Raw genomic sequence first — 21,658 nt, 5'->3', positions numbered from 1 at the left:
TTATCCAAGGTGGTATCAGAGAAGGGCAAGTAGAGTGCTGGGAGTTTCATCTTGTCAGCTGATAATGAGAGGGCCCCAAGAGACCTGGAAAGAGAAATAGAAAAATCCACAGTTATAGTTGGAGACTTCAACACTCTTCTCTCAGTAATTGATAGAACAACTAGATAGTAGATCAGTAGGGATATAGAAGAATTTGACAACAGCACCATCAACCAGATCTAACTGACATTCATGGAACACTCCACCCAAAAAACAGCAGAATGCCGTTCTGTTCAAGCTCTTACTGATCATATTTAGAGATAATCCATATCCTGAGCCATCACAGAAACCTCAACAAATTCAAAATATTGAAATCAGAGTATGTTCTTTGACCACAAACTTGAAAGCAGTAACAGCAAAATATTCAGAGATGAAACAGCATACTTTCAGATAACCCGTTGATGAAAGAGGAAGTCTCAAGAAAAAAAAAAAAAAAACATTGAACTGGGTGAAAATGAAAGTACAATATCAAAATTTGTGAGTCACAGGTGCAGTGGTCCAGAGATAGAAGTTTATAGAACTGAATGCATACCTCAGAATGAAAAAAATCGTCAAATCAATAATCTAAGCTCCCATCTCAGACTTAGAAAAAATGAATAGAATATACCAAAAGCAAGCAGAAGAAAGGAAATAATAAATATAAAAGCAAAACTCAATGACATTGGAAGCAGGAAGATAATAGAAAAAAAAAATCAGTGAGACAAGCATTTGATTCTTTGAAAAGATCAGTAAAACTGACGATTTGTAGCAGACTGACAATGAAAAAAAAAGAGAGAAGACATTACCAGTAACAGAGCAACATAGGGGATATCACTACAGATTCTGCAGACATCAAAAGGACAGTAAAGAAATGCTATAAATGACTCTGCACACATAAATTTTACAACTTAAAGTGTAAATGCAGTTACCACATTTCACCCAAAATGAAGTGGGTATTTTGAATAGCTCTTATTCACTAAGAAATTTGAATTCATACTTTTAGAAACTCCCCAAAAAGAAATCTTCAGACACAGGTAGTTTCACCCAAAAATTCTACCAAATGTTTAAAGCAGAATCAACACTAATTCTACACAAGTTTTTCTGGAAAATTGATAAGGAAGGAACACTTGCCAATTCACTTTAGAAAGCTAGTATTACCCAGAGACCAAACCAAAGACAATGCAAAACACAAACAAACAAACCCAACCCCGTCTCCCAAAACCCACAGACCAATAGTTCTCCTGCTCCTGCTGCTGCTGCTGCTGCTAAGTCGCTTCAGTTGTGTCCGACCCTGTGTGACCCCCTAGACGGCAGCCCACCAGGCTCCACCGTCCCTGGGATTCTCCAGGCAAGAACACTGGAGTGAGTTGCCGTAAATATAGACAAAATAATCCTTAACAAAACATTGGCAAATAGAATTTAGCAACATATCAAATGAATTATACACCATGGAAAATGAGGTTTATTCCAGGGATGAAAGTCTTGTTCACAATTTGAAAATCACTGTAATTCACCATATAAAAGGGCTAAAGAAGAAAATCACATGACTGTATCAACTGATACAGAAAAAGCAGTTGACAAAATTCAACATGCACTCATGATTAAAAAAAAACATAACAACAAACTTAAATAGGAATAGAGTAGAACTTCCTCAACCTTGTACTTAATGGTGAAATACTGATTTCTTTTCCTGTAAGAACAGGTTCAAAGCAAGGATGTCCACACTCATTACCTTTATTCAGCATAATGCAATAATTTAAGAAAAGGAAATAAAAGACATACAGGTTGGAAAGGAGGAAATAAAACTTCCTATTTGCAGATGACATGATGGTCTACTTAGAAAATTCCAAGGAATCTACCAAAATCAAAAGAAAAACTCTGAGAACTGATAAATGAGCTCAGTAAGGCCATGGACAGCCAATATGTTAAAAAAAAAAAAGAAAAAGAAATTCAGATTCTAGCAATGAGTATGTTAAAATTTTAAAATAACTGTCAACTGAAAAAAAAATGCACAATGTGAAAGTTGTGAGTTAAGTTTTGAGAGACTGCTCCAGAGAAGCAAGGGGAAAGGACAGTATATTCGTGATTTTGGTAAAGGGGGTGCACATGCAATCAAGCATATATTTTTTTGTAGAAAGTTTCTGCTAGTCTCGTGAAGCTTCTGCTAGTCATGAGAAACAGTCATCACCATGAAGGATTTTAGTGTTTTTCTAGATATGAGGAGATAGAAGAATTGGGCTCATAAAATCAGCTCCTGAGAATATCTGACTATCTGAAGACCTGTCCTGCCAGTTTTCCCGGAGCGCAGAGTACCTCATTTCTGCTCTCTACCCTGAAGTCCTTCAGGGAGTGTTGGAGATCAACGGCTGAAACAACACCTGATTTAATCCTTGTAGATGGCAATTACCCATGGCAAGTTCCAGTTCGTGGTTGATGACAATAACATTTACTCAAAAAATAAATACCTGGATGTAAATCTTACAAAACGTGTACGGGACTTATATGCTGAAAGCTATAAAACACCAATGAAAGAATCAAGGAACATCTAAATAAACGGAGAAACTTGTATTCATGGCTTGGAAGATTTGACATAGTAAAGATGTCAGTTCTCCCCAAATGGATGTAGTGTATAACAGAACTTTTAAAATCTCCATAAGATTTCTTAATAGAATAAATAATATTCTAAAATGTACACACAAAGGCACAGAATGTAGAATTTTCTTTTTTGAAAATAAAGTGGAAAGGGTCTGTTTCCTTGATTCCAAGTTTATTAAAATGACAACAGTAATCAAGACTGTGGTATTGGTGGAGGCGTGAACATGCCTAGACTTGACACCAAGAGGATGATCCACAAAAGGAAAAATGGATAAATTGGACTTCATCAAACAAAATTTTTGTTCTGTGAATGACTCCGTTAAAGGAAGGAAAAGACAAGCTACCAAGTGGAAGAAAATATTTGCAAACCACACATCTAACAAAAGGCTAGAATAAAGAACTCTCAAAAACTCAACAGTAAAAACAAAAACAGCTCAGTTAGAAAATTGGCAAAAAAACATGAAGGCATTTTACTGAAGAATGTGTAGGGATTGTAAATAAGCTTGAAAAGATATTCAGTATCTTTTGCCATTAGAGAATACAAATGAAAACCACAGTGAGCTATCACTATGTATCTATCAGAATGGTTATAATGAAAAACAGTAGTAGTATCAAATGCCATTGAGAATGCAGAGAAATGGCATCACTCATATATTCCTGGTGGGAATTTAAAATGATACAGTTACTCTGGAAAACACTTTAATAGTTTCTTTGAAAACAAAACAAAAACCTAGACATTAACTGTCTTGCAACCTAGATATTGCATTCCTGGGCATTTATTGCAGAGAATGAGGACTTATGCTTATACAATTCCTGTATGTGAATGTTTACAGCTGCTTTACTCATAATAGCCAAGAACTGGATACACCCCAGAAGTCCTTCAAAAACTGAATGGGTAAACTTTGGTAAATTCATGTGCTGGAATACTACTCAGCAGCAAAAAGGAATCAATTATTGACACATGCAGCAATCTAGATGAATCTCCAGAGAATTATGCTGAGCAGAAAAAGCAAATCTCAGAAGGTTATACATACTATATTCACTTATAAAAATACTTGAGTTGACATTTTATAGACATAAAGAGCCGATTAGTGTTTGCCAGGGACTAAGAAGGGACTGGAAGTGAAGAAAAGTGGCCATGGCTATAAAAGGGCAGTAGGGAATCCTTGTGGTGATAGAAATGTGCTGTATTTTGACTATCAATGTCATTATCCTGGTTGTGAGATTGTCCTAGAGTTTTGAGAGATATTAGCATTGGGGTAAATTTGATACAGGGTACATGGGAATCTGTATTATTTTTTATAATTGCATGTGAATCTATAATTATTTCAAAAAGTTTAATGAAAAACATGTATCTGGTTGAGCATATCTAAGCAGTATGAAAGAATATGTAATGGAGAAAAGAGTCTTCTCCGTGCCCTTACCCTATTCTCTTCTCTAGAATTTAGGGGTATAATTTTTTTTGTCTCCTTCAACTGAAGTTAAATGGATGAAGATGCGTGCATACATGTTAATATGTGTGTGTATTCACTAAAAAACACAAGCAAAAAACACCCTATAATGCTGTCCTTTACCTTGCTCTTCTTAATTTATCTTGGAGCTTCCTTATAGATACACACAGACTTACCAGATTCTTCTCCAGCTATGCAAAGATGTATCATTGTTTTTCTACCAAGTTGCCTAATGAAGGAGATCTAAAGTGTCTCAGATCTTTTGTGATTATGAACAATGATGAAGTTGACTCATTATATGTATGTGTTTGAACTCATGTTCAAGTTTATTTGTAAGGTAACTTTCCTTGAGGTAGAGTTTTTAGTTCACAATTATGTGCATTTTACATTTGATACATATTGCTGAATTCCCCATCAAAGTTAAACCTTCAGTTCAGTTCAGTTCAGTCGCTCAGCCCTGTCTGACTCTTTGCGACCCCGTGTATCGCAGCACGCCAGGCCTCCCTGTCCATCACCAACTCCCGGAGTTCACTCAGACTCGCGTCCGTCGAGTAGTGATGCCATCCAGCCATCTCATCCTCTGTCGTCCCCTTCTCCTCCTGCCCCCAATCCCTCCCAGCATCAAAGTCTTTTCCAATGAGTCAACTCTTCGCATCAGGTGGCCAGAGTACTGGAGTTTCAGCTTTAGCATCATTCCTTCCAAAGAAATCCCAGGGTTGATCTCCTTCAGAATGGACTGGTTGGATCTGCTTGCAGTCCAAGGGACTCTCAAGAGTCTTCTCCAACACTACAGTTCAAAAGCATCAAATCTTCAGCTCTCAGCCTTCTTCACAGTCCAACTCTCACATCCATACATGACTACTGGAAAAACCATAGCCTTGACTAGACAGACCTTAGTCGGCAAAGTAATGTCTCTGCTTTTGAATATACTATCTAGGTTGCTCATAACTTTTCTTCCCATGAGTAAGCATCTTTTAATTTCATGGCTGTAGTCATGATCTGCAGTGATTTTGGAGCCCAAAAAATTAAGTCTGACACTGTTTCCACTGTTTCTCCATCTATTTCCCATGGAGAGATGGCTGGATGGCATCACAGACTCGATGGACATGAGTCTGAGTGAACTCCGGGAGATGGTGATGAACAGGGAGGCCTGGCGTGCTGCGATTCATGGGGTCACAAAGAGTCAGACACGACTGAGCGACTGAACTGAACTAAACTGATGGGACTGGATGCCATGATCTTCGTTTTCTGAATGTTGAGCTTTAAGCCAACTTTTTCACTCTCCTCTTTTACTTTCATCAAGAGGCTTTTTAGTTCCTCTTCACTCTCTGCCATAAGGGTGGTGTCATCTGCATATCTGAGGTTATTGATATTTCTCCTGGCAATCTTGATTCCAGCTTGCGTTTCTTCCAGTCTAGCGTTTCTCATGATGTACTCTGCATATAAGTTAAATAGCAGGGTGACCATATACAGCCTTGACATACTCCTTTTCCTATTTGGAACCAGTCTGTTGTTCCATGTCCAGTTCTAACTGTTGCTTCCTGACCTGCATACAGATTTCTCAAGAGGCAGGTTAGGTGGTCTGGAATTCGCATCTCTTTCAGAATTTTCCACAGTTTATTGTGATCCACACAGTCAAAGGCTTTGGCATAGTCAATAAAGCAGAAATAGATGTTTTTCTGGAACTCTCTTGCTTTTTCGATGATCCAACAGATGTTGGCAATTTGATCTCTGGTTCCTCTGCCTTTCTTAAAACCAGCTTGAACATCAGGGAGTTCACGGTTCACGTATTGCTGAAGCCTGGCTTGGAGAATTTTGAGCATTACTTTACTAGCATGTGAGATGAGTGCAATTGTGCGGTAGCTTGAGCATTCTTTGGCATTGCCTTTCTTTGGGATTGGAATGAAAACTGACCTTTTCCAGTCCTGTGGCCACTGCTGAGTTTTCCAAATTTGCTGGCATATTGAGTGCAGCACATCTTTCAGGATTTGAAATAGCTCTACTGGAATTCCATCACCTCCACTAGTTTGTTCATAGTGATGCTTTCTAAGGCCCACTTGACTTCACATTCCAAGATGTCTGGTTCTACCTTTACATTTCATTTATGTTCTCACCAAAAGTATAATAGAGTGCCTATTTCCTTTTTTTAATACTCTTACCAACAGAGTATTATCCAAGTTGTTAAAATTTAAAATTTTTATTTTTTTAACTTTTTATTTTGTATTGGAATATAGCTGATTAACAGTGTTGGAATAGTTTCAGGTGGGCAGCTGAGGGACTTAACCATACATGTACATGTATCCATTCTCCTCCAGACTCCCCTGTCATCCAGGCTGACACATAACATTGACCAGAGTTTCATGTGCTATACAGTAGGTCCTTGTTGGTTATCCATTTTAAATATAGCAGTGCATACATGTCCATTCCAAACTCTCAAACTTTATCCAACTTTTTGACCCGTGTCAGTCTCACAGAAGAAAGTTGATCATCTTTTAATTTGCATTTTATAATTATGAATGAGGTTGGTCATTGAGTCATATGTTTAAAAGTGAATGGGTTTATCTTTTTAAAACTAAGTTGAAATGAGAAACAATTCTTCTCTGTTAAATGTTTTAAAATTGCTTAAGCATGTTTTACCAATCAGATATTTTTTAACTTTTTCTATTTATTTTTAAGACTCTATTTATGTATTCCCCAGCAGCAGCAGCAGCAGCTTATGTTATTCTTTTTTTCTTAAGTTTCATATTTGTTTGTCCTTTGGGGCAGTAATGGATTTTTAAGTTTCAAATGTAGTACATTTGTAAGCAATCCGACATTACATTTGAGAAGTGGGTTCTTGCCCAAGATTCTGGTTATTGACAGGCGTCCAAAATTAGGTAAGATTAAAAATCGATTTCCTGTAGGGCAGATTCTTGTGGAAGCTTGTACTGCATAATAATCTGCCTTGGAGGACATGTCTGTATCATGGCAGAATTTGTAAGTAGGTGAAATTTACTGGAGGTGTTGCAGGAAGGGGGACCCCTTCCAGGGCCCGAAACTGGGCTCTTGTCTAACACTCGGAGAGGAATTGTCCGAGGAGATGTATGTGCTGACAAAGCAAGAGATTTTATTGGGAAAGGGCACCCGGGTGGAGAGCAGTAGGGTAAGGGAACCCAGGAGAACAGCTGTGTCATGTGGCTTGCAGTCTCAGGTTTTATGGTGATGGAATTAGTTTCCGGGTTGTCTTTAGCCCGTCATCTGACTCAAAGTCCTTCCTGGTGGTGCACACCTTGTTCAGCCAAGATGGATGCCAGAGTGAAGGATTCTGCGAGGTGGTCGGACATGTGGTGTCTCCTTTTGACCTTTCCTGAACTCTTCCAGTTGGTGGTGGCTTATTAGTTCTGTATTCCTTACCAGGACCTCCTGTCGGAAAACAACTCATGCAAATGGTTACTATGGTGCCTGGCCAGGGTGGGCAGTTTCAGTCAGTGTGCTTCCCCTAACAGGGTTACTAGCTGTATCAGCATTCCCCTTTTTTCTTTTTTTTCATTACTTCCTCCTTACAGGAAGATTAACTGATAATATGTTTTGGTGTTAGAACTAACAAACTCTCAATATTGTTATTTATTACAATGTATAGAAATGGTCCTGAACACAATTGTATGAGGTAGCTACAATTATGATCCTATTTTAGGTGAAGAAAGTAAAGCATAGTTTTACATAGCATACTCAAATACTATATTTTACTATATAGTAAAAATAGTGAAAGGTTGTTGCTGAGCCACCAAAGACACCAGGATTCTTGGCCTCCAGACAAGAAGAATTCAATTTGGGCCCAACGACAAGGCTTGATCGCTCAGAGCTTTTGTGTAATAAAGTTTTATTAAAGTACAAAGTGTAAAAGAGATAGAGAAAGCTTCTGACATAGACATCAGAAGAGAGCAGAAAGAGTGCCCCCCTGCTAGTCTTTAGCTGGATGTTATATAGCTACTGCTGCTGCTGCAAAGTCAGTGTCCAACTCTGTGCGACCCCATAGACGGCAGCCCACCAGGCTCCACCATTCTGGGATTCTCCAGGCAAGAACACTGGAGTGGGTTGCCATTTCCTTCTCCAATGCATGAAAGTGAAAAGTGAAAATGAAGTCACTCAGTTGTGTTCGACTCTTCGCGACCCCATGGACTGCAGCCTACCAGGCTCCTCCGTCCATGGGATTTTCCAGGCAAGAATACTGGAGTGGGCAGTCTGCTAATTAGAGGAAAGCAAATGTCTCAAAACTCAGAGACTGGCACCAGGCCCCTCACCCGCAGCATGCATTTTGAGATAAAATAGGCACAAAGTGAGTTGTCCCCGGCCATAAAATGATTGACATGACAAGAAAGGCAGGTTTCCAAGCAGATACAGTCTCATTAACATAGTTTAAGAGAATATTTGCATGAGTAAAATATACTGGCTTGTCAAGTTGGTTCTGAGTCCTAGGCAGAACCGACTTGAAGACAAGAGTCTAGGGTAAATACATAGTTCATTAACATAGCTTAAGGCAAACATTTCCATAAGAAAAATGCATTGGTTAATTCAAGATTTGAGAAACGTTCAGTTCAGGTGGGCAATACAAAGAATGCTCAAACTACCGCACAATTGCACTCATTTCACACGCTAGTAAAGTAATGCTCAAAATTCTCCAAGCCAGGCTTCAACAGTACATGAACCGGGAATTTCCAGATGTTCAAGCTGGATTTAGAAAAGGCAGAGGAATCAGAGATCAAATTGCCAACATTTGTTGGATCATCGAAAAAGCAAGAGAGTTCCAGAAAAACATCTATTTCTGCATATTGACTATGCCAAAGCCTTTGACTGTGTTGATCACAACAAACTGGAAAATTCTTACAGAAATGGGAATGCCAGACCACCGGACCTGCCTCTTGAGAAACCTGTATGCAGGTCAGGAAGCAGCAGTTAGAACTGGACATGAAACAACGGACTGGTTCCAAACTGGGATAGGAGTACGTCAAGGCTGTATATTGTCACCCTACTTATTTAACTTCTATGCAGAGCTGCTGCTGCTGCTAAGTCACTTCAGTTGTGTCCAACTCTGTGTGACCCCATAGATGGTAGCCCACCAGGCTCCCCATCCCTGGGATTCTCCAGGCAAGAACACTGGAGTGGGTTGCCATTTCCTTCTCCAATGCATCATGCAAAACGCCAGGCTGGATGAAGCACAGGCTGGAATCAAGATCGCCAGGAGAAATATCAATAACTTCAAATATGCAGATAACACCACCCTTATGGCAGAAAGTGAAGAAGAACTAAAGAGCCTCTTGATGAAAGTGAAAGAGAGTGGAAAAGCTGGCTTCAAACTCAACATTCAAAAACTGAAATTCATGGCATCTGGTCCCATCAGTTCATGGCAAGTAGATGGGGAAACAGTGACAGACTTTATTTTCTTGGGCTCCAAAATCACTGCAGATGGTGACCAGCCATGAAATTAAAAGATGCTTACTCCTTGGAAGAAAAGTTATGACCAACCTAGACAGCTTATTTAAAAGCAGAGACATTACTTTGCCAACAAAGGTCCATCTAGTCAAAGCAATGGTTTTTCCAGTAGTCATGTATGGATGTGAGAGTTGGACTAAAAAGAAAGCTGAGCACCAAAGAATTGATGCTTTTGAACTGTGGTGTTGGAGAAGCCTCTTGAGAGTCCCCTGGACTGCAAGGAAATACAGCCAGTCCATCCTAAAGGAAATCCTGAATATTCATTGGAAGGACTTACGCTGAAGCTGAAACTCTAATATTTTAGCCACCTGATGCAAAGAACGGACTCGTTGGAAAAGACTCTGATGCTGGGAAAGATTGAAGGTGGGAGAAGGGGACGACAAAGGATGAGATGGTTGGGTGGCATCACTGACTCAATGGACATGAGTTTGAGTAATTCTGGGAGTTGGTGATGGACAGGGCGGCCTGGCGAGCTGCAGTCCATGGGGTTGCAAAGAGTCGGACACAACTGAGCGACTGAAATCATTAACTAAGTTCAGGTGGAACCAGGTGTTGTCATGGCAACACAGAATTTTAAAAGAAACCTCTTTTTAAATTTTCATAGAGAATGGGAAAAAATATAACACTAGTAGTTTGTTTCCTCCTGCCACTAAAGAGAGAGATTAAAAAATGTCTGACACTTGCAGCCTATTTCCTCTGTTAGGAGACCCCTGGCCTTCCTGCCTGTTACCTTCTCATTAGTATCAGAATTTCAACCCAGATAATCTGATTCCAGAATTCCTCCCTTTGACTGTAGTGTTTCTCACCATTCTCATATATCCCAAGCTGTGTGGCTGGACCTTAGAGGCGCTGTGGTATATATTAAATTTTTGAGGGAAACAGTGACATTTCTTGGACATCTCTGCAGACCACTGGCTCGAGGTGGTTCAGCATTCAGCATTAGATCATACTCCATTTCTCTTGATGACATACCTCTGTAAAACTAGATTTTCAACAGTGCTGGGAAAAAAGGCAGATGTCACACAAAAGTCAATATGGAACAAGAAATGAAGGCAGTGGTTTCCAGTTATAAGGTTTGAGAAGTTATGCAGTGCCCAACAGATACACACATCCCATTAGGAATTAATGTTGTTAGAGGACATAAAAATACAATATTTTCCTTCCAGTGTTTGTGTTATTTCTTTAGAAGGCTATAAAGTTGTTAGGGGATAAATACCTATTAAATTGTTTGGACCTAGCTGCTTGGCAGGACTGTTAGGTATTTCTTTTGACCAAAGGAAGCCATGAAAACATTTCTGAGATGCTATGGGTGCTGTGAGCTGAGAAAGTTTGAGCGCTTCAATAAGTACATGTGTTCAGGTTATAGAGAGAAGAACACAGAATCTACTGGGCACAAGGTAGGAAAGCAGTATGTGAAAGTTCTTATTATTGTATCAATGCTAAGGTATAAGTGTTTTCATAGGAATTCTCACAGGAGCATTTGATTTTAATTAAACTCGGAAAGGATGTTAGTAACCCAATGGACTGCATCCCAACAGATCTACAGTGGGATTGTGTGTGACTGATAGAGAAATTTAAAATCATTGTATAGGTAGGTGTCTTAAAATTATGACCTAGGTAAAACATATTCTTGAATTATGTCTAATCTGATAAAAATGCTATCTCATAAGTTTGTTGTGAAAATTAGATGATGAAGGCTAGAACAGTGACTGGCACACAACAAGCAATCAGTGAATGTTGACTGCTGTTAGTATTTATTATTATTATTGTGTGTTGTTATTCGTCATCATCACCATCATCTCGGAAGGACACATATCCCACTAGGACAGCAGAATTCTTACCCAACATAAAACACAGGCAAAATTGTTTGGTAGTTTCTTTGATAGGTTAAGGAATCTGAGAGGTTTCTGGACCCCCAGCACCTCTTTTAGCTCCGTCCTTTATTGACTTCTTTTAGCTCCATCCTTAATTGAATCCCTGGATGGATTCACTTGTGAATCCTTTGAACCAGGTTTTTATCAGAGACTGGTCTAACAAATATTTCCTGAACTCTCTTTAGTCCCTAGTTCTACATCTATTTGAAACAGCCTCTAGGGAAACTTTGGAGACAAATTAAAATTTCCTTTCACTTATCTGATAGATTTAAGTCTTTTCTCAACTGTATTGATGTTAGTGACAGGACTATATTCTTGATATCTTTTGGCATAAACTAAGAGGCTTAGCTACTAAAGTCTCATACTGGGACAATCACCTCTTAATAGCACTTGTGAAGTAGCATTTTGTGTTAGTCATTTGTATGGCATTTCCAGTTTATAAAGTGCTTTAATATCTGTTGTTTTCATTATCACGGTATTTCTCCATAGGCTCGGCAGGACAGATAGTATCTTCATTTCATGGTTGAAGAAGTTGAAATCAGGAAAGTACATAACTCATCAAAGATCACACAGCCAGTTTGTGGCAGATCCGTGCCTTGATAACAGGTTTCCTGATTTCCAGTTTTGTGCTCTTTATGGTCCTCTGCTCTACAGCCTCTTGCCTCACATTCTAAAATGGGGAGCAGAGCATGGGACAGCTCAGAACTTCTGGGGTCAATTTTAGGTCCCGTCTTTCGGTCTTGGGAAAATCACTTTATCTGAATCTCTATTTCTTCATTTGTGAAACTAGCTAATAATATTACTGTAATTTTTCATGGCATCTGGTCCCATCACTTCATGGGAAATAGATGGGGAAACAGTGTCAGACTTTGTTTTGGGGGGCTCCAAAATCACTGCAGATGGTGACTGCAGCCATGAAATTAAAAGACGCTTACTCCTTGGAAGGAAAGTTATGACTAACGTTACTTTGCCAACAAAGGTCCCGTCTAGTCAAGGCTATGGTTTTTCCTGTGGTCATGTATGGATGTGAGAGTTGGACTGTGAAGAACACTGAGCACTGAAGAATTGATGCTTTTGAACTGTGGTATTGGAGAAGACTCTTGAGAGTCCCTTGGACTGCAAGGAGATCCAACCAGTCCATCCTAAAGGAGATCAGTCCTGGGTGTTCTTTGGAAGGACTGATGCTAAAGCTGAAACTCCAGTACTTTGGCCACCTCATGCGAAGAGTTGACTCATTGGGAAAGACTCTGATGCTGGGAGGGATTGGGGGCAGGAGGAGAAGGGGATGACAGAGGATGAGATGGCTGGATGGCATCACTGACTCGATGGACGTGATTCTGAGTGAACTCCAGGAGTTGGTGATGGACAGGGAGGCCTGGCATGCTGCGATTCATGGGGTCGCAAAAAGTCAGACATGACTGAGCAGCTGAACTGAACTGAACTGAATTTTTCTGTAGGTTGGTTATAATCAGTGTTGGAACCAAGATTCAAATACAGTTTATCTGGTTCTTGAATCTGTGCTCCTAATCACGAGTTACACTGACTTGGCATCATTAAGAGATAAAGTAGACTTAAAGAGTAACAGAGTCAGACTGAACTTGGTGGTCCAATGGTTAAGACTCTGCTTTACAGGAATGTGGAATTCGATCCCTGATCCAGGAACTAACATCCCACATGATGCTTGGCAATTAAACTCACATACCACAGCTAGAGAAAGTCTGTGTGCCACAACAAAGAACCAGGGCAGCAAAAAAAAATTAAATGAAATAAAAAAGATTGTGTAGCAAGCTAGATATACTATGAGATATAATGACTTTATCAGCTATTACTCCCAACTCTAACTGAGTCTTCTAAAGTAACTCAAGGCTTCAGAACTCTGGAGAGGAGTTGTTGTTTAGCCGCTAAGTCGTGTCTAACTGTTTGCCACCCCCTGGGCTGCAGCACGCCAAGCTTCCCTGTCCTTCCCTATCTCCTGGAGTTTGCTCAAACTCATGTCCTGAATCAATGATGCCATCCAGCCATCTCATCCTCTACCGCCCTCTTCTTTTCCTGCCTTCAGTCTTTCCCAGCATCAGGGTCTTTTCTAATGAGTCTGCTCTTCGCATCAGGTGGCCAACATATTGGAGCTTCAGCATTAGCATCAGTCCTTCCAGTGAATATTCAGGATTGACTTCCCTTAGGATTGACTAGCTGGATCTCCGTGCTTGTCCAAGGGACTCTCAAGAGTCTTCTCTAATACCACAGTTTGAAAGCATCAGTTCTTTGGCACTCAGCCTTCTTTATGATCCAACTCTCACATCCATACATAACTACTGGAAAAACCATAGTTTTGACCATACAGACCTTTGTCAGCAAAGTAATATCTGCTTTTTCATATGCCTAGCTTTTCTTCCAAGGAGCAAGCGTCTTTTTTATTTCATGGCTGCAGTCACCATTTGTAGTGATTTTGGAGCCCAAGAAAGCAAAATCTGTCCCTGTTTCCACTTTTCCCCCATCTATGGGAATGGGTTAAGCTGAATGTTCAGTGATTAAATGATCTATGTAGTTACTTAAAATGTAGATGCAACATTGAAAAAAAAAAGCTGAAATTTTTGGAAATCTTTTATTCTAAAGTGTTTTTAAACAGTGTTGAAAATTCTTTTTTTTTTTTTTATTCCTTACAGCACTGGGAGGTGTTCAAAAAAGTAACAGAAGTTTTCATTTTAGTTCCTGCACTTCTTGGTCTTAAAGGGAACTTGGAAATGACATTGGCATCCAGATTATCCACTGCAGTAAGTTTATCCCTACCTCTAAGTATGTATGTTTTCTACACATGTGCACATACACACAGATATATATGTGTGTGTGTCTATGTCTCTTTGTGTGTATATATATCATATATGCTGTTCCTCTCTATTAAGGAGAACTTTTATGAGGAAAAAAATTTTCTCCTCTGTCTACTGAGAAGTTTTTGAACCTCAGGGCTATGCTAAGTAGTTATGCCTGTTATCATGTCCTGAAAGTTCCCTGGGCTGTCTGATTTGGGAATTACAGGCCCTCCTTTACCCTGAGAAGAAGTAGGATTCTTGCCTCCTTTCATTTCAAGGTATTCTGGCAGTCGTCATCAGTGCTTAAGATATGGGCAAGTCAGACACTGAGATTCTGTGATTGTAAAAGTAATACATACTTATTGTAAAAACTGAAGGAAAGGGAAAACGTATAAAGAAGAAAATTTAAAACTACCCTCAATTCTTTACCTAGACATAATCTCTGTTACTATTTTGTTATAGATCCTTCTATACTGGGATACAGAAAAGGCAATGGCACCCCACTCCAGTACTCTTGCCTGGAAAGTCCCATGGACGGAGGAGCCTGGTGGGCGGCAGTCCATGGGGTCGCGAAGAGTCAGACACGACTGAGCAACTTCACTTTCACTTTTTACTTTCATGCATTGGAGAAGGAAATGGCAACCCACTCCAGTGTTCTTGCCAGGAGAATCCCAGGGACGGGGGAGCCTGGTGGGCAGCCGTCCCTGGGGTCACACAGAGTCGGACACGACTGAAGCGACTTAGCAGAGCAGAGCAGATACTGGGATAACTCTACTTACACATAGGTATAGCGTAATGTGATACACACACACACACACACACACACACACACACACACACATATACACACACACACTATGTTCTTGAAAGAACTGGAATCGTATAGATTCTCGTTTATAATCTTTGATATCCATTTGAAGAGACATCATGATATCTTTCCCTATCAAGAAATGTGGACCTCTGCCATTTTTATTGGCTGTGTGTTTTTCTGTTGTATAGCTCTACTGGGATTTAATCTATTATTGAATATGTAGGTTCTTTTTAATGTTTTGCTGTTATGATTATTCTTGTATATACAGTTTTATACTCTTAATTTCTTTTGGGCAGATTCTAAGATGAAATTATTGTTCAGGGGAGGGAAAAAGCATACTTTTATGGCTTTAGCCACATAGTAGAAAGTAGTCATCCAGAAACATTAAACACTTCTAAAAATACTGCCACTAGCAGGGTTCTGAGGGTTTTTTTAGTAGCTGAAAAGGATTTTGTTTTCTCACTATAATATTCTTTGCGTTTCCACCATCATGGAACCAAATTATGATTAAATCCATGTAGCTACTGAGGCTCACTTCAATGAACCGTTAGCCCATTGAATGTTATTGTTGTTGTTGTTCAGTTGCTAAGTCATGTCTAACTCTTTGCGACCCTGTAGACTGTAGCACCCCGGGCTCCTCTGTCCTCCCCTGTATCATGGAGTTTGCTAAAATACATGTCCATTGAGTCGGTGATGCTGTCTAACCATCTCATCCTCTGCCACCCTCTTCTCCTTTGCCTTCAGTCTCTCCCTAGCATCAGGGTCTTTTCCAGTGAATCGGCTCTTTGCATCAGGTAGCCGATGTATTAGAGCTTCAGCTTCAGCATCAGTCCTTCCAGTGACTATTCAGGGTTGATTTCCTTTAGGATTGACTGGTTTGATCTCCATGCAGTCCAAGGGACTCTCAAGAGTCTTTTCTAGCACCATATTGAATGTTAGCCCCAAATTAACTAAGCTGTCATTACTGATTGCATTGCTGTTAGTATATGAGGTTTGTTTTTTCCTTTAAAGAAGATGCAACCTATGAATCTGTCTGTGAACTAGGAAAAAACATTTGTGTATCTAAAGGTAATGAAGATGTGGAAGCTGAACAGCTATATTTTGCTAGAAGCCCGCTTTTCCTCCTTCCCCTCTCTCCTCATTTTTCTCCAGGCAGCTGTGAGGTCCCTAAGTTTCCTTGAGTGAAACAGATGCTTGGAAAGGAAATGCGTTAAGTAATGTTTTATTAACATTATTATTTGCTTTTTCAAGAACTGCTACATATATCCTATGGAAACTTCTAAGCCGTTTGCTTATATATAAAAGGTCATATAGCCATACTCCTTCCAGGCAATAATGAAGTATTGGGTATTAGTGAGTTCTCATAATGTGCCAGGTTTCCCAGGTGGCACTAGTGATATAGAACCCACCTGACAACGCAGGAGACAGGAGATGTGAGTTTGATCCCTGGGTCAGAAAGATACCCTGGAGAAAGGGAGTGGCAACCCAGTCCAGTATTCTTGCCTGGAGAATCGCATGGACTGGGGAGCCTGGCAGGCTTATAGAGTTGGAAAGAGTCGGCATGACTAAAGGGACTTAACATGTACGCATAATGTGCCAGCACTGTGCTAACTGCTTTAGGATGTCTTATTACAAACCCTATGAGATAAACACTATTGCTGTGTTACAGAGGAGGAACTGAGGCTTTGAACAGTTGGGTAACTTTCCCAAAGACACAGAGGTAGTATGCAGTGAAATAAGTCATATCCCAGAACAATAACTGCGTCTGAGTTTATAAAACCAATAAATAAACACAATAGCAAGACCCTAATAATCTCCTTCTCCAGTGGACCACATTCTGTCGGACCTGTCCACCATGACCTGTCCGTCTTGGGTGGCCCCACACGGCATGGCTTAGTTTCATTGAGTTAGACAAGGCTGTGGTCTGTGTGATCATATCGGCCTGTTGTCTGTGATCGTGGTTTCAGGCTGTCTGCCCTCTGATGCCCTGTCTCAGTCCCTATCATCTTACTGGGGTTTCTCTTACCTTGGATGTGGGGTATCTGTTCACAGCTGTTCCAGCAAAGCTCAGCCACTGCTCCTTACCTCAGGCCTAGGGTAGCTCCACTCAGCCCCGCCCCTGGCCTCGGGCCTGGGGTAGCTCTCCTCAGCCATGCCAGAAAAACATATATTTCAGCTTTATCGACTATGCCAAAGCCTTTGACTGTGTTGATCACAATAAACTGTGGAAAATTCTGAAAAAGATGGGAATCCCAGACCACCTGACCTGCCTCTTGAGAAACCTGTATTCAGGTCAGGAAGAAACAGTTAGAACTGGACATGGGACAACAGACTGGTTCCAAATAGGAAAAGGAGTATGTCAAGGCTGCATATTGTCACCCTGCTTATTTAACTTATATGCAGAGTACATCATGAGAAGCTCTGGGCTGGAGGAAGCACAAGCTGGAATCAAGATTGCTGGAAGAAATATCAATAACCTCAGATATGCAGATGACACTACCCTTATGGCAGAAAGTGAAGAAGAACTAAAGAGCCTCTTGATGAAAGTAAAAGAAGAGAGTGAAAAAGTTGGCTTGAAGCTCAACATTCAGAAAACGAAGATCATGGCATCCGGTCCTATCACTTCATGGGAAATAGATGGGGAAACAGTGGAAACAGTGTCAGAGTTTATTTTGGGGGGCTCCAAAATCACTGCAGATGGTGATTTCAGCCATGAAATTAAAAGACGCTTGCTCCTTGGAAGGAAAGTTATGACCAACCTAGACAGCATATTAAAAAGCAGAGACGTTACTTTGCCAACAAAGGTCCATCTAGTCAAGGCTATGGTTTTTCCAGTGGTCATGTATGGATGTGAGAGTTGGATTATAAAGAAAGCTGAGCACTGAAGAATTGATGCTTTTGAACTGTGGTGTTGGAGAAGACTCTTGAGAGTCCCTTGGACTGCAAGGAGAGCCAACCAGTCCATCCTAAAGCAGATCAGTCCTGGGTGTTCATTGGAAGGACTGATGCTGAAGCTGAAACTCCAGTACTCTGGCCACCTGATGCAAAGAGCTGACTCATTTGGAAAGGCCCTGATGCTGGGAAAGATTGAGGGCAGGAGGAGAAGAGGACAACAGAGGATGAGATGGTTGGATGGCATCACCAACTCGATAGACATGGGTTTGGGTGGACTCTGGGAGTTGGTGATGGACAGGGAGGCCTGGCGTGCTGCAGTCCATGGGGTCACAAAGAGTCAGACATGACTGAGCAATTGAACTTAACTGAACTGAATAATCTCCTCTACACTGTAAAAATGCTCTCCTATGGTCTTAGTCTTAGTACCAGTATACTATATCTGGGGTATGTATGTTGTAAAACTTAACTTTTTATATTAAAAAATATTATTTGTAAATATAACCCTGTGGCTTATCTCTGTAGTTAGTTGAAGTTAATATACAGAAGTATCAGTCAGTCAGTCAGTTCAGTTCAGTCGCTCAGTCGTGTCCGACTCTTTGCGACCCCATGAATCGCAGCACGCCAGGCCTCCCTGTCCATCACCATCTCCGGGAGTTCACTCAAACTCATGTCCATTGAGTCAGTGATGCCATCCAGCCATCTCATCCTCTGTCATCCCCTTCTCCTACTGCCCCCAATCCCTCAGCATCAGAGTCTTTTCCAATGAGCCAACTCTTCGCATGAGGTGGCCAAAGTACTGGAGTTTCAGCTTTAGCATCAGAGGTATCAGTTGGAACCAAACCACATAGAATTACTTTGTAAATTCACTTTAGTCTAGTGTATAATTCTGCATTATTGAGTATTAAAAGAACTGGAGAATAACAGAAGCTGGAGTTCCTTAGATTGGAACATAAAAGTTCAAAATGACCCTGGAACATCTTGTGCCATAAAGTATAAAGAAATGCTAGGATAAACAAACAAAGAATGATAGGTACATGATGAAAGGGTAACATACAAACCAGATCTGGGACAATTCAAGCCAAAAAATAAATAATGATATTTCCAAATTATAGCTCATAGCACTAGATAAGAATCCATGAGTTTGCAGATGAATAACAAGGCAGGCATGGTCTCTGCTGTGGTAAAATTTACATAAACAATTTCAGCTATTAGTAGAGGCAATAGAAAACATGAAACAGGGTAATGTGATGAAGGGTGATTAACAAGAGCTGTTTTGTATTTGGTGGTTAGAGATGACTTCTCTGAGGTGGTGTGTAAGCTGGAAAATGGAAAGTGAAAGTCGCTCAGTCATGTCCGACTCTTTGCGACCCAATGGACTATACAGTCCATGGAATTCTCCAGGCCAGAATACTGAAGTGGGTAGCCTTTCCCTTCTCCAGGGGATCTTTCCAACCCAGGGATCTTTCCAACCCAGGGATCAAATGCAGGTCTCACACATTGGGGTGGATTCTTTACCAGTTGAGCCACCAGGGAAGCCCAAGAGTACTGTAGTGGTTAGTCTATCCCTTCTCCAGGGATCTTCCTGACCCAGGAATCGAACCGGGGTCTCCTGCATTGCAGGCGGATTCTTTACCAGCTGAGCTACCAAGGACCCTGAATGATAAAAGTGAGTCAGGCATATCAAAATCTGGGAAAAGACCATTCCAGGTTACTGGAATCTGATCAGTATACTTGTATCTGATCAGTATAATGATGTCAGTATAATAGTATCAGATATTTAAAAGCATTCTATACAGATTCACTTTCACAGTTGAGCCTGGGGCAGGAATAAAAAGAGAGGCCCGTGTAGCCATATGTGTAGTTAGTTTAAAATTATACAACAAGCTTACACATGTTTTAAAAAATCTCCAACTTTCCACCTTTGCAAATATTTCCTCTGATGATCTGAAAGTCCAAGATCAAATTTATACTACTTGGACTCCTTGGGTTCTGTTTTGGAACAGTGTTGTGGAAGGAGCCAGTTCCTGGTCTGAGCCCTGCCCCACTTCATTCCCCACCCTTGGCTGTATGGTCTGCACTGTGGGATACCTCACACATCCCTCAGACCTCACATCCATCTACACCCCCAGCAGCCAGCCAGCCTCTGAGCACTTCTGGGCTTGAGCATCCACCAGAGGTGGCATGGCCTGTCTTCAGGAGGATTGGCTTCAGGAAGAGGCCCTGGAATTGGACTCAAGGCCATTTGGTCATGGACTTCTACGGTCCTAGGTATCTGAAGTGTGGCCTAGAAGTGGGTGAGGCATAGGTGTTGAGTGGGCATCCTGCTTGGGTCCCATGCACTCTTCACCCTGTTGAAAGGGGCACGGCTAATGGAGGACCAAAATGGGGCCTTCTAAGCTATGGTTCTCAAAGCTGGAGTTCCTGTTGCGGATTCAAAACTTCTTCTGGCCTAAGGAAAATTACATGACAGAAGGGATTTCAAAGCTGCCTTGTGATGTACTTTAGTAAGATATAAAAACAAGGGGGAAAAGTTACATATTAAGAAGGATTGCTTGGATAAAATAGCCTTACTAGTACACGCTGAAGGTAACAGTCACAGGACTTACTAATAATCAGTGATTGCTTACAGAAAAGCAGTTCTTTTATTGGAAACATCTTAAGTATCCAAATAGATGCACCTTGAGTATACAAATTATTCTTACATGATCTCTATCCTACTATCCTACTCTTGAGAAGGTACTAAACTTGTCATGAATTCAATAAAAGCTGAGATACCAATGAAATTTCATTACTTTTTTGATGTCTTAGAAGCCAGACACATTGCTCCATTGTTACACTTTGAAAAGATCCAAAATTTAAATGCAAAATTTTCTCAAGTGATCATGTGAAGCAGTAAGTATGTGTAAAATATTAGAATTAAAAAATGTGTTAAAGCAACATTCCTTTGACTCTGAAAATATTTAGAAAGCATCATCATGAAGCAATATACAAAATTTCAGTTTATGGAATTATTTCAATAAAAATGCATCATTACTATTAACCAAAACATCAAACCTGGAAATTAGAGAGTATAGAAGTCCTTTATCAATTATGTTTCTTTCCTGTTTAGGAGAGAAAGCCTAATAATTTGATAACACCATCATTCTCAGCAGTATCTAGACTGGCAAAACTAGCCAAAAACAATCTTGATTCTCTAAGGACTTCATTTGAAAGCGGGCATCTGCAGAGTATTACAACTATATAGTATAATGGCCACAAGATCAGTCTAGCAGGCCTCAGCGCTAAGAAATTATTTCTAAAAAATTTAGAAATACGGAGAAGGCAATGGCACTCCACTCTAGTACTCCTGCCTGGAAACTCCCATGGACGGAGGAGCCTGGTAGGCTGCAGTCCACGGGGTCTCTGAGAGTTGGACACGACTGAGTGACTTCACTTTCACTTTTTACTTTCATGCATTGGAGAAGGAAATGGCAACCCACTCCAGTGTTCTTCCCTGGAGAATCCCAGGGACGGCAGAGCCTGGTGGGCTGCTGTCTATGGGGTCGCACAGAGTCGGACACGACTGAAGCGACTTAGCAGCAGCAGCAGCAGCAGTTGGCGGCTCAGTGGTAAAGAATCTGCCTGCAGTGCAAGAGACACAGGTTAAGTCTCTGGGTTGGGAAGATCCTCCGGAGAAGGAAATGGCAACCCACTCCAGCATTCTTACCTGGAAAATCCCACGGACAGAGGAGTCTGATG

At 40.7% G+C, this 21,658-nt stretch overlaps 1 protein-coding gene across 1 annotated transcript in view; it reads left to right on the top strand.

Annotated features, from left to right (window-relative positions):
* SLC41A2 (solute carrier family 41 member 2) overlaps window positions 1-21,658 on the top strand; it is a 113,347-nt gene that overhangs the window by 22,666 nt on the left and 69,023 nt on the right. Inside the window, exon 2 of the mRNA XM_052640776.1 lies at window positions 14,071-14,178. Within this exon, the coding sequence (XP_052496736.1) occupies window positions 14,071-14,178 (108 nt within the window). The remainder of the gene's footprint in view (window positions 1-14,070; window positions 14,179-21,658) is intronic.

The sequence above is a fragment of the Budorcas taxicolor genome, chromosome 5, assembly GCF_023091745.1.
Source record: "Budorcas taxicolor isolate Tak-1 chromosome 5, Takin1.1, whole genome shotgun sequence".
Lineage (NCBI taxonomy): Eukaryota > Metazoa > Chordata > Mammalia > Artiodactyla > Bovidae > Budorcas > Budorcas taxicolor.
The sequence above is the reverse complement of the archived record's forward strand: the minus strand, read 5'-3'. Positions and strand labels throughout refer to the sequence as shown.